At 33.7% G+C, this 14541-nt stretch overlaps 1 protein-coding gene and 1 long non-coding RNA gene across 2 annotated transcripts; both read right to left on the bottom strand.

The window, feature by feature from the left end:
* Positions 1 to 7580: 7580 nt before the first annotated feature.
* Positions 7581 to 8543, bottom strand: LOC145585060 (uncharacterized). The gene is made up of 3 exons (XR_014100539.1): positions 8192 to 8543; positions 7964 to 8055; positions 7581 to 7874 (listed from the first exon to the last, which is right to left on the bottom strand). It is a non-coding gene; the product is annotated as an uncharacterized LOC145585060 (long non-coding RNA).
* A 1292-nt stretch (positions 8544 to 9835) lies between these two features.
* On the bottom strand, positions 9836 to 13899 carry LOC145586335 (glutamine synthetase cytosolic isozyme-like). Its single transcript, XM_081643125.1, has 11 exons — positions 13702 to 13899; positions 13242 to 13281; positions 13012 to 13115; positions 11942 to 11990; positions 11712 to 11818; positions 11537 to 11624; positions 11134 to 11262; positions 10962 to 11036; positions 10764 to 10855; positions 10498 to 10657; positions 9836 to 10261 (listed from the first exon to the last, which is right to left on the bottom strand). The coding sequence occupies exons 1-11, from the start codon at positions 13773 to 13775 to the stop codon at positions 10109 to 10111; spliced, it is 1071 nt and encodes a 356-aa protein (XP_081499251.1). The 5' UTR covers positions 13776 to 13899; the 3' UTR covers positions 9836 to 10108.
* Between the last annotated feature and the right edge of the window lie 642 nt (positions 13900 to 14541).

The following is a 14541-nucleotide window of genomic DNA, read 5'->3' as shown; positions in this document are numbered from 1 at the left end:
GATGAGATTATTATGATGATGATTGTTGTATCAATAATATTAGGTTGCTTGATATTGTTGTTATTGCTTGATCACGCCCTCTCTTGCAGGTTTAAAGGGAATTTGTGCTTGAAATCATGCTTAATAAGATAATTAATAATTTTATTTAGGCTAATATGATTTTAATTAAAGTGATCCCCAGTAATAGATTTGTTTGTGCGTTAATAATCAACCAACATAGATTAAACAGGTTTAGCATTAATAAATTGCTTGTATGTTAATTGGAAAGAGCACATGAATATGAGAATAACAAAGTAGAGGCCTATTTAGGGAAGGTTCAATCTCTTTTAGGTTGGATTTGTAACATCATTCCCGAATATCCATTCATGGTTCAAGACCACTATGAAGTTAGCGATCTCTGTGATCGTGAATGGTTTACAAGTTCCTAAAACTTGTTGGCGATTCTTTTGCTCTAGCTTTCTCCCTTTGGATGCCACCATGCTTAAGTGTATGATCACAGTGGGGCTTTAGTGTGGGATGCTTGAAATATTCCCTACAATCGTTAAAAAAGAATTTTGAGACTAAGTGATCAATGTATTTCGCCAAATAAGGGGTCCCCGTGCAGCAGTTATTCTAAATGAAATTTATGTCAAATCAATGCAAATAATTCTCAACTAGGACAAATTTTATATAAATAGATAGTGTACTATCATTGATGGTAAAATTTCCATAGAAAGATCAAAAGTTACCCCATTATGACAAACTTTCATATGTAGCTGGTGTAAACACCCAAAAATATCTCCCCGACCAAAACCCGATAACGAAACAACCTTCATTGTCTAGTTTGGTCCAATTCGCGTGATGGAATTACTTGAAAAAACCTTTTGCTCTAGCCCATTATTATTTTCTCTAAGCCACTTTAGCCATTTCATTAGCCCAAACCTCTTTTTAGCCTAAAATCCATAATAATTAGCCAAATTCATCTTTTCACAACTGCAACCCAAAACCAAATAAACTAGTTTTCGTGCCCCATAATTTTTATCTAAATCTAAGATGGTAGGATAGCCCTTGAATAGGCTTTCCAATGATATATCATAATCCCAATTCCGAGTTATAACGAATTAAATATGATCGAAATACTAAACTCTATCAAAAACATTGATACCGTCCCACTATTTCAACAATATCTTTTATTCCACAAAATATATCAATCTCACTCCAATTAAATTGGAAAGTGAACTTTCAGAGTTTTCCAACAATATATTATTTATCTTATTCCAAGTTCTAGATCAAAATTTATGATAAAAACAATAATTGCAAAAGTGTTGACCCGCACGACACATTTTCTAAATTCTATCTTCTTTTCTAAATTCTATCTTCACTCGATTTTAAGCGAATAAATTCCTCCCTATTTTTTGTTTTTAAGGAGGTGTTTTTAAGATCTTGATAACTATATTTCTTCCCATAAATCCTAAAGGCTTAGACGTAAGGTTTGGCGTATAATTTCTATTGTTCTTAGCTATATTTCTAATCCTGTTCAAATAATTCAAAGACTAAAACAAGATCCGAAGGTTCTACCTTTTTTACTAAGGCGTGAAGGTACAATCCCGAGGGTACGTAAAATCAAATTTTCTGATTCTTTAATTTAATTCTTTCAATTCAATTTATATTTTTATTGAAGTTACTAACTATTTATTCATGATGTAGCAATTTAAAGGAGCGCGCGTAATATGAGTAATTAATTAATTTGATCACTTATTTATTTTATATAGCTAGTATCATGTTTAGGTTTGTTATTATGATAATGATGATTTGACTAATGATATTATAGTTAAATTTCTTCCAATATTATGTTTATAAAATTGATATTGTTGATCACCATATTGGATGTTAAAAGGGAATATTGTATTGAATATAACGACTAATAAAATAATTTGGCCGACCGTTTTAGGTTCTTTTTTTATCTTGTTGTTTAATCAAGTGGTCACAATGTGTGCATTAATATTCAACGAAATTAGCCTAATCTAGTTTGGAGAAAATTGAATCTTTATTTGTATGCCTTTGAGATCGCAGGAAAATCGAGTAGAGGCCAATATGGGAAAATGTGACTCCATGACTCACTTCGTACCATCATCCCCAATCCTCCTTTCGTGGTTCCGAACCATATAGAGTTAGTAATATGATCTCAAGGATTATGAATGACGTGTAACCTTCATGGGTCAATCGTTGTTGTCTTTCGTTGTCCCTAATTCAATTCGTGGTTGCCTTAAATGATCCGTGAACGGTTTACAAGTTCCTTGAAAACTTGTTGGCGACTCCCTACATTTTTTGTCCCTTATCGTATAATGTCAATTCTTACTTCCTATGATTGTCAAGTATATTCACGCATGTTTAAGTAGGTGCGCTTCAATAGACGTCTGCAGCTAGCCACACCGTGTGGCCAGCCACATTTATTTATTTATTTTGTTTTCCCACATCTCACTCCTCAATGTATTCTCTCTCCTATCTTCCATGAGGATGATTGTTACAACATACAAACAAATTCATGCAAAAAATTCACACAAAAAGTAAGTAATTTGAAAATCCCCAAATCAATTTTTGGGGTTTTTACGTGAAATTTTCGGCAAAAATTTCAAGCAATTCCGCACCTCAAAGCCCCAATATCGATTTAAATTGTTGGGTATCTGGGTTTGTTTGGTGGGTTTCCGGGTTGGTTTGGTGGGGTTGGAGTTGGGGTAATGGCCTTCCTCCTTAGAGCACCCACAATGGAGTCAGTCACACCCTACTCACTACTCTTTCTCTCCTCTTGTGAGCAAGCTCACCATTGTTGTAGGTGACTCGTGAGTAGCATTTTAGCTGAGGCTCCTCCCACTTCCGAGTAGGTTACCTCCTTGATCCAAGAACCACAGAGTTGGTCGTTTGATGTATTTTGCCTTATCCCAAAGCTCAAACGACGTCGGTTCTTGCCGAAATAATATACTCCCTCTGTCCCTAAGTTACATTCCTGGTTTCTATTTTGGGAATTCCGAAATTACATTCTTCCTTTCCATTTTTAGTAAGTTTTTTTTTTTCCAAATATCCCAAATCAACTCTCTTTTTCTGTTGTATATTTAATGTTTTCTCACTCTTACTATCCTAATCTCACTCTTATTTTCTCTCTCCATCGTTTTTCTCAAGTTTGTACTTCCATAACTAACCTAATGAATATGATTGGTTCTTAATTTCCAATTAGAAGCATGTTATTGGTCCTTTTTTTTGTAAAGGATTGATGACATGGCATCATTAATCATTAATCTATCTTTGTTTTATTCAAAAACATCATTTAATGTTTTGTATTTTCCATTGAAATATTTCATTATTGTTATTTGTCTTATTCTTTCCTCCTTAATTCCCGTGTAATTTTACAAAACTATAGTGTATCAGATAAAAAGAATCCTAGCAAAAAATTGACATCTGGCAAAACTTATTCAAATGTACAAATGGGACACGTGGAAACAACAATACCATGCAATTTTGTTACCATTAAACACCATTCACCATATCAAAATTTAAGTATTTATATTTTACACTAGAAGCCTTTCAACGGTAATAAAAAAAAATTCTGCTTTGATTTTCAAAAAAAAAAAAAAAAAAAAAAACCGTTGCAATTGTCATAATTTTACCAATAAATAGAGTCTAATATTGACATACTTTTTCACACTTAAATTTTTTAGCCTCTCTCTATTAACTCACAACATTCAATTTTCATATTATCTAAACCTAATAAACAAAATATTAGTGTTACTTATGGGTCCTAGTAATCCTAATCAAGGAAATAATTTCTACTCTACAAATAATCCAAATTTCCAAAGAAATTCCAATTCTCCAAATTTTCAAGCCAATTATCATTTTGACCCAAATAATCTTTCTAGTCCAAATATTCAAAGAATGTTATATTGTAATAACATTCCTAATCGGCTAATAATACATCCAAACCAACAATTTCCTAACCAATTTCCACAACAATTTCCAAACCAATTTCAACCACAATTTGTACATCAAATCCCTCAAAATTATCCACTTGGTTTAATGTTTCCGATGTCTCAACACTTTGGTAATCAACTCAAAAATACTCCAGCAACTCCGGGGGGGGGGGGGGGGGAGATGGAAGTAGTAACAAAACTCCTCCCGAACTGAATGCTAATGATGACGACAATGACGATGAAGATGTTGACGTAGTAGATCCGCAAGAGTGTAACATCGGTTGGTCAACTAGTAAGTGGGGTGCACAAGAAGACGATGCACTTGTCTCCGCTTGGATTCATTGTACGGTTGATGACCCAGAAACGACAATTGATCAAACCCTAGGGGATATGTGGAAAGGTATATATGAGATGTATGAGCAAGCTAGGGTAGAAAAACCTTCTATCATCCAACGTAAAACTTTGAGGGCTATGAAAAGTTGTTGGGGCAGAATATACAAAGATGTGAACCAATGGGTTGGTTGCTACGTAGAGGCACAGCGTAAAAATGGTAGCGGTACCAACAAACAAAATTTCATAACAGATGCTCAAGAATTATATAGAGAAACATGTAACAGAGGAAGGCTTACTTTACTTAGTGTATGGGAAGTGCTTAGTACTTGTGATAAATGGAATCCAATAAATAAGAAAGTACCAGGCACCGTGGAAGTGGTAGCTCTAAAAGATCAGAACTAGCTACTCCAATAGATGAAGGAAGACATGGACGTCCCGATGGGTAAAAAAGGCAAAATGAAAAGGTAAATTTGTTGCTAGTTCTACTATTAATAGTTTAGATTCATTTACACAAGCCTTATCAGAAATTAATATGATGAAGAGCAATACAAAACTGTTGATGAGAAGCGAGCAGATGTAGCACAACAAATGTTAGATTATAAAAAAGAGCTAGATGTAATGAAGAGACAGAGAAAGGAGGAGAAGAAGAGGTTCAAATTATTTAATGTCTTACTTGCAAAGTCACACCTGACTAAAGACGATGAAAAACTTCTTGACAAACTAAAACAAAAATTTATCCACCTCCTAAGGTAGTTTGAACGTCTTTTTAAGTTAATTTAATCAGTAATTTGTGATTTATCTGAACTTATGTTGTTTAGTTTTTAATATTGTAATGTCGTGGTTATTCACTTTATGTTTTAATGGTTTTATAAGAATATTTAAGGATTATATAACTTAATGTTATTTAACTATATGCATATTGTTTCTTTTAGTCATGTTTTTCAAATTTGAAATCAAAACTGATAATGAGATAGTTACTTGATTTAACTTTGTACAAAGATATGAATTTAATAAGTCAATTGACAATTCTCCTGCTTCAATTGAGATGTCAGACATTGTTTTGTTATTGGATGAAAATCTTGGTACATTATCAAAAATATTATCTTTTTAAGTAGAGTGCTCATACATTGCTTTGTACTTGGACAAAAATTTGAATGCTTTACCCAAAATCTCATCGTCTAGAATTACGTGCAATAGTATGTAATTGTTATTGGACGGAAATCTGGATTACCTTATCAAAAATTTCATCTTGTACAGTTGTGAACCTATAAGCCTTGCCTTTAATGAACTTATATATATACACTGGTTACACTTTGTAGTTAGTACACACAAATAGAAATACCTTCTGTAAAAACAAAACCTACTTCTAAAACACTGCTTGTAAGTTTCCACTATTCACATATATCCAAAAATAAACTCTGATTCAAATTAATCTAGTTCATCGAGTTTAGGAGTTTTTGAATACATGGTGAATGATTATGTAGAGTGACATGAATCAATTACTCAGCAGCATAAAGAAGAGGAATTAATTGAGGAAGCAATCAACTCAACTGTTGTACCCCTTGTAACCTCTACTTTTCAAGTCTCATTCACTCCTGCTTCTATGAAAAAAAGGGAGTATGTACCAAGAGACCGTGAAGATGCCGACACACGATTATACAACAACTACTTTAGCCCCCAACCTCTTTACAATGATGCTATGTTCCGTCGAAGATTTCGTATGCGTAAACATGTCTTCCAACGCATTGTTAAAAAACTAAGCGAAAATGATGTATACTTTCAACAAAGGCCTGATGCTACTGGAAGACTCGATGCATCTACGTTACAAAAATGCACAGTAGCTATGAGGATGTTGGCTTAAGGTTCATCAGCAAATGCAGTTGATGAATACCTCAAAATTGCGGCTAGCACAGCAAAAGAGTGTCTTGGACACTTTGTTGAAGGGATTATCTCAAATTTTGGTCAAGAGTACTTGAGGAGAGCAACACCAACGGATGTCGAACGACTTCTTCGTGAAAGTAATGCCTGTGGATTTCCTGGTATGTTGGGGAGCATTGACTACATGCATTGGGAATGGAAAAATTGTCCGCGTGCATGGAAAGAAATGTACCAAGGAAGAAGTAAAACTGCAACCATAATTTTAGAAGCTGTTGCGTCACAAGACTTGTGGATATGGCATGCTTTTTTTGGCAAACCAGGCTCCCTTAATGATATAATGTACTCCAGCGGTCTCCAATGTTCGATGATATTGGTGAAGGTCAAGCCCCACAAGTTAGCTTCAACGTCAACGAAAATACATACAATATGAGATACTACCTTACAGATGGTATATATCCAAAATGGGCAGCATTTATCTCAGCAATCAAGCTTCCACAGACCACTAAATAAAGATTATTTACACAAAAGCAAGAAAGTTATCGAAAAGATGTTGAACGTGCCTTTGGAGTGTTACAAGCTCGATTCGCAATAATACGACAACTAGCTCTCGCACGGTCAATAGAAATATTATGGAAAATTATGATGGCTTGTATTATCATGCACAATATGATAGTTGAAGATGAGCGAGAAAACTATTTGAACTATGATGCATCTGAATTTATCTCTGACCTACCTCAAAATGTTAGTGAACCATCAAATCAAGGTAACAACGAACCATTCATAGTATATGGCATCGTTTTGGTAATGCATGAAGGTAATTAGTAGTTGGAGAAAGCTTTTCTTGTTTAATGATTTATCCGATGTTATGTTTTCCCATATTAGTTGTAACGTACTATTTTAGCAAGCCAATAATATTAATTGTAATAATGTTGTTTTAATTGTAATAATAATATATCATATTTAGTTATTTTAATAAGTTTAAAACCACAAATCTCAACTAGACTAATTTATTTCGCACTATTACAAAATTGGCCAGAGAGACCCGTCCAAATAGGCCAAAGAGACTACCTTAGAGGCGGTCTCTTTGGCAAAGAGGCTGCTTTATTAGAGGCGGTCTCTAGTATTAAAAAACTGAGGCCGCCTATCTAAGAAAGGCAGTCTCATTTTTTAGAAAACTGAGACCGCCTATGTGAGATAGGCAGTCTCATTTTCCAGAAAACTGAGACCGCCTATTTAAGAAACGCAGTCTCTTTTTCAGAAAAAATGAGACCGCTTATTAACCTAACGGGTCTCTTTGGCCTCATTTATAATAAAAAAAATTATTTAATTTATCAATATAACTTTTATTGTATTTAAATTTCAATTTTAATTTTTACATTTATGAAATAAAACGTACAAAATAATTATTTAAATTTCATATAACTCAAATTACAAACATATTACTAATATTAAATATCAATGAAAATCCAATACACAAAATATAATAATAAAGAAACTCTATAAAAGATAACTTCGATCTTCAAAGATCTTCAATTACAAATTTCTTCACTTGAAACTTGTAGATCTTTACCTACAACCTCAAAAACAAACACGCAAAATTATACACAAAATCATCATGTAATTAAACATCGAAAACTAAACATCAATCGGCAACTAATTCCAAACACAAAATTGGTAATTTTGAAAAGGTGTGAAAACACTAGTTTGATCCAAAAGCTTGTCCTGTAATCCAAACATCAACCATAAACAATCAGAAAACACCCCCAAAACATCAAAAATTTATGGGTTAAAAAAAGAGGAAAATTACTAACAGGAACTTTCTGGGTTACGACACAAACTGAATCTTTCCCACGAACAACAATCGATGTAATTCCACCAGATTTAACTGCCTTAAACGCATATTCTGATATAAAAAAATTGAACCCCACAAAAATGTGAAAAGGGGATAAAAATAAAAATAGCGAAAAACCCTAGAAAATGATCGAAATATGAAAAAGTTGGATTGAGATGATAGATCTTGAGGATGAAATTGAGCGTACCAACTTGGAAGAGACGACCTTCAAGAGAGAAGATCGTAATGTGTCGATCGTAGCCTACTCCGTTGCCTCTACTCATGCTTGTTTGTTGTTCTGCTGAACCAAGTGTAAATTTAGGAGAGAGAAAAAAGGGAGAGAGTGAAATTGGGGAATGAGGAAAACAGATAAAACATTGGAAATATTGTGAATGTACTTTGATTTTACAGGGGTTAGAGATAGGACGAGAAGAAAGAAGGGATGAGAGAGGGAAAGGAGGAAGAAGGAAGGAGAGCGATGAGGGAGAGGAGGAGTAGAAAGGAGAGAGGAGGCATGGAATGGAGAGGTGTGAAGCAATTAGAGTTTCATTTTTTTTTTTGGTAAATAAGAGAGACCTGTTAAATGGCATAACAGGTCTCTCCTAATTATTTTTTTAATATTATTTTCTTTTGAAAAAAAGGAGAGACTAGTTTTCTTAAATAATGGGTCTCTAACTATTTTTATTAAAAAGAAAATAAATTTGAAAATACGCTAAAGACCCGTTTTCTTAGATAACAGGTCTTTCAAATATTTTTACCCTCAAAAAAGTGAAGTTTGAGACCTGTTATTAACAATAAACGGTCTCTTGGACCAAAGAGACCGGTTATGTAGATAACAGGTCTTTTATATTGGGTCTCTTTGGCTAATTTTGTAGTAGTGTCGGAGTAGTTAAAAGAGATAGTAATTAAAACATAAGATTATTAATTAATTGTATTATAAAATTAAGTTATGACTATTTTTTATAAAACAATAAATTTGTTATCATAAAAATAAAATAAAAATAATATTAATAGTAGGTGGGATATTGAAAAATATAGGAGAGAGAATGTTGGGATGACTCACTAATATGGGTGCTCTTTAAGAAGTAAGTGGAATATGATGTGGAGATGATGTGGAAAGAAAAAGGTAGGAGAGAGAAATAAGTGAGTAACTCACCAATATGGGTGCTCTTTAAGAACTCCTCGATGTTCTCTACAAGTTTCCATCTTCTCTCTCCTCTTTTTCCTCAATTTTTCGTCATCTTTACGACCTTAAATTCTCTCTATTCTACTGTATACAATTTGCATTGTCAATTTAATTTTTCATTTTTCTCCCTCAATTTAAAGTTAATTTGTAAATTCAACCGATTTAAGTTTTTTTTTTTTGGTTAATGATGTTTGAATTTTGGCTTCTACAACTTTCTCGACACTTTGTATAACAACGTACAGGGAATACTTGGTTAGTATAGGTTACTTGGTCGGAGATTACTCACGCGGTCAGGGGTTACTTGATCAGGAGGTTATTAGGTCGGTCAGGGGGTTACTAGGTCGTTTAGGGGTTTCTCGGTCAAAGTTTATTCAGTCAGTTGAGGATTACTTGATTAGGGGTTACTTGTGGCTGGCCACACAGCCACACACAAAAGTTGATGCCCCAGTATAAATGAAAATGACCTATTTTTATTCATAAAGTTGCTCTGGAAAGAATAAATTAAAAGTGTGGAAGTAATGATATTATCCAAAAACTTACTAAAAATATTGAATAGGTCTTTTTTTTTTTTTTTTTTTTTTTTTTTGGGAAAGAACATTAAATATTGGTTAGTTGAAACATACTAATGGGTTTATTTTGTGAAAAATCATATAATTAACAGCATAATTACAGCAGTAGAAATAGGCAAATAGCCCTATAAAATACTTTATTTCTTCAATATTTGTTTGGAAGGAAAAAGATACAACAATTTTTAGGAACTAATTAGTGCAAGGAATTGGTGTTATTTAGCGTGTAAAGCAGCTTAAGCAAAGCAATGACTTACACAATGGCCATTATGTATAGAAAATCGAAAAATCCTAACAGCTTGAGTAGAAAGCTGCTGATTTAAAGCAAATGACTTAATATAGAAAGGGTGGTTAACGCTTGAAGCTTGGTACTCTATGGTTTCCAAAGAATGGTGGTTTCTGCAATCATGGAAGTAACGACGTAAGGGTCCATGTTAGAAGCCGGCCTCCTGTCCTCGAAATATCCTTTTCCCTCCTTTTCAGTGTCTCGTCCAACACGAACTGATGCACCTCGGTTGGCTACTCCCTGCAGGTAATTTAAGAATTCAATTTTGCTGAGAAGTCTACTCTCATTTAATGTGACAATAACATTAACAGGGCTGGCAATTGATCAAATACAAAAACAGGATGAAAAGAAAAGGTAAATACTAACAATACTGCAGAAACTGTAATTACAACTAATACAAGGAATACTATAATGCAGTATAAATAAGGATAACACTCTGGGATTGACACACTTAGTGTAAAAGAATTTACACTTACCCACAGGAAGGTTGAAATGCTTGCTGTTTCGTGTTTACCAGTGAGACGACGTTCATTTCCTTCACCATAAGCAGCAATGTGTTCCTTGTGCCTTAATCCAAGCTTTTCAATAGCTTGTTTAATGATTTCATAGCCACCATCTTCCCTCATGGACTTTGTGCTACAATCATCAAAATTGCCCTTTAGCGATACTTACTTAACATTGCGAACACATTACTCCGTATATACAAATAGTACATGAACTGATTAATGCAAAAATCAAGCACCTGTAGTTTGTGTGAGCACCAGCACCGTTCCAATCACCTGGAATTGGCTTTGGATCAAAAGAAAGAGCCACTCCAGCAATCTCAGTAATCCTCTGTCAACATACAACCAATGGACATTTCATATTGACATTCAAAATTATGTTCTATACTAAAGGAAATGCAAATTCACTTAGATGAATACATATGTTGTTAAAATACCTCCAAAATGTAACGAGCTACCCACAACTCATCTCCAGCAGAGATTCCAACTGATGGACCGACTTGGAATTCCCACTGCAGAAAGATAAAGATAGAGAGTTTTAAACACAGGAACAATCACAAAGTCAAGTTTCACAGGTCGTGCAGTTATCGAAAGCATTATTCACTTTACCTGTCCTGGCATCACTTCTCCATTGATTCCACTGATGTTAATTCCTGCATAAAGGCAAGCCTTGTAGTGTGAATCAACAATGTCCCTTCCAAAAGCTTTATCAGCACCAATACCACAGTAGTAGGGGCCCTGTATACAATACACCCAAGTAGTCACATTATTACCAGCCCTTCATTAGCTAATTATAGTTTTAGTGACGTCGAAACCAGAAGCCACAACAAGAAGCAAATTGCATTGCAATTCTAGACAAGAAATAAATTTCATCCATAGATTGCCTAAACCTGTTTTTCTTCTTCTTACAAAAAATAAAAAAAGCTATTCTTGTCTATACTTCATTTTGGCTGTGTCCTGCTCATATTTCTTTGCAGAAAGCACAACCAAATAATTAAGCAAGTCAAATCACCTGTGGACCAGGAAAACCTCCGACAGGCCAGCCAATGGGCCAATTAACGTCCTTTTGCAGCAAGGTGTACTCCTGCTCGATACCATACCTGTGCATTTCACAAGAATACAAGATTATAACTTCATGAAGAATATCAAAACAAGAATTAGCAAAGCACCATTGCAAATAATTTTACCAAGGCACTTCAGCAGCTACACCTGGATGGCTGAATATCTTTGCAGCATCGTGTCTCTTGTTGGTGGGGATTGGTTCTCCTTGAGGGGTATATGCGTCGCACATGACCTGTTGCCAGAACCAGAATGTAAATTGTTGTACATACCATATATAGCTTAATTACAAACAAATTTATACTAGTAAAGAAAGTAAAAAATGTTTAACATGATAGAAAAAAAAGGAAAAACTTACAAGAATATTGTTGCCCCTCCTGAATGGATCTTTGAAGATAGCTTGTGGGCTAATTCAAAAACAGAACAAAGTTAAAAATGAATAATCAACTGAGACCAATGTAAACCTGATTATCAGGTGGGCTATAATTAAATAAATCCATTATTAAAACAGCTACCTCACAGATAAATTTACACGAAAAAAAAATTCCAAAAAAAAAAAAAAAACATTATTTCCAAATACTATTTCACTACAAGGAATCATCTTCCTGTACCTATCTTCTCCTAAAATGTTAGGATACGAAAGCGATATTTGAGCTCGAAAACATTCCTTTGAACCAAGACAACAAGCCAACAATAAACTCATGGACCACTAAAACTATAATAACATGATTGTTTGGGCAATATTTGAATTCGAGTAGGGCCAAAGTTCGCAACAGTAACCTATCAAGCATTGAATTGTGAATATGATTGACAATTACACATAGTTTAATGAACATTCAGACAGATTTGAGTTGTATTGCTGTCCTCTCTACTTAAATGGTGTACATAATTTTTGTGTCAATAGGTATGGATTACAGGTACTAGTGATGCATATGGTTGAGGGAAGTCAGGCTCCAGTTCAAAACTAACAGGAGCAAGAATCATTCATATCATATGCTGTACTTCGTATATAATTCATGTCATCATCTCAAAGCTCTCTCAATATAACAACCTAGTTATTTTTCTTTTTTAATTATTTAGTTTTTTGTACATACAAGATTTGTGATTCACTAAACAAACATTTTTCTAGTTTAATATATTGAATGCACAACCAGCTTTTGTTTGTACGAACAATTAGCTTTGACTAGCTTTTGTTTGTAGTTTATAGAATATAGATTAGAAAAAAATAGTCACGTGATATCCGGTTAGATTTGTAACTATTTATAACATTTAGTTATCAGCCGGTTAGGCATAAACACGGCTACATATATGCATTACCAAACGTGATAAAATAAACATGTCAACTAATATGGAATTGGCGAAACATGAATTAGGAATTACATGAAAGAAAGGGAAGTGAAGTACGGAGTAAAACACAAAAGAACATACTAGAGAATGACTTCACTGTCTTCACCAGGAGCTTGACCAGTGCTAGATCCATCATAATTCCATTTTGGCAACTCTTTTGGATCAGAAACTGGTCCATTGAGTGTCTATACAAAACCATGTATAAAAACAAAATTAGAATATTTTTGCCAACTTTCCAAAATAAACATTTTTTCTAAAAAAAATGTTGGGTTGTATGATTAATGTCCAAAATAGAACAAGGTAATCCTTACTCTTGCTTTACTTCTCATGTCCATACCAGATCCACCAATCCTGAAATAAATTAACAGCACATGATTTCAGAGTATTCCAAAGTACTAATTTTGACCTGCCTAAAACCCCACTAATTATTTACATATTTGTTCCCAATACTAACAGTTTGGTGAAAAATAATGTACACAATAAAGGGTATAATATAAACTAGTATAAAATACTTCTTTGAATTATTGGCACTTTTGATTGTTCAACAAAAAAAAAAAAAAAAAAAAAAAAAAAAAAAAAGAAGCAAGAACAGAACAAATAAGGCCAAACAAATATATCAGTGTAAATAATTTTATGATTTTTTTTTTTTTTTCCTTTTATGAAGGGTAAAAATCAGCAAGAACATAGGAACAAAAAACAAAAATAAGTATAGAAAGAAAAAGCTTGATATCGTGAAAAACATGATGTGCAAAAACAGTGGAGGAAACTGACCATATGTACTCAGCAATGACCTTATCAGTGGAGTCTGAGAGATTAATGTTAACAAGATCGGAAAGAAGCGACATATTTTTTTTGGGATTTGGATGAAACAATTTGGTTGATTGATTGGAAAATAATAAAGAGATCTTTCTCTTTTTATGAGACTTTCAGAATATGATTTTCAGAGACGTGGAGAAGTTCTAATTTTATAGAGAAAAATTATGATTATTTATTGAATAGAATAGTGGGAGGAAGTCGTTAATACGGCCAAGAGCTGTCAAATCGGGGTGTGGGTTTGGCTTTGAGCCGAACCGAAACGATTATGGATGGGATGGATCATTCCTTGGTTTTGTTTAATTAGAATCAGAGGTGTCAATTCGATGGTCAATGTCGGGTTCGATAGTCGACTTTAACGGCCTGTTCTGATTGATTAAGTGAGTTGAATTGAAAATAATGTGAAGAGAATAGGCTCTAATTTCAATTCTAAGTCATGTTAAATTATAATGTTTATGTGAATTGAAATCTGAATCGGATTTTTTTTCAAGTTGATTTAGGATCGGGCCAGTCGGGTCATGTTTTGATACCTCTAGTTGGAACGATTTGATTTTTACTGATTCGATCTCTTTAATAATATTGTCACAGTCATATAGAGTGTTATAGTATCAATGTTTATAATTTTAATACTATTTATTGATATAGTCATATGACCATAACTAGATGTGCCAAGTCGAGTACCTAGATAAGGTTCGATAAAACCAGGCTAGATTGCGCCTATTTCAAAGTTTAGGTATGCTATATTATCATGTCCATACAAGTTAAAATTATAATTGGATTTTTCTCGAGTCAAATTGA

Source organism: Chenopodium album, chromosome 16, assembly GCF_948465745.1.
Source record: "Chenopodium album chromosome 16, dcCheAlbu1.1, whole genome shotgun sequence".
In the NCBI taxonomy this organism is placed as follows: domain Eukaryota; kingdom Viridiplantae; phylum Streptophyta; class Magnoliopsida; order Caryophyllales; family Amaranthaceae; genus Chenopodium; species Chenopodium album.
The sequence above is the reverse complement of the archived record's forward strand: the minus strand, read 5'-3'. Positions and strand labels throughout refer to the sequence as shown.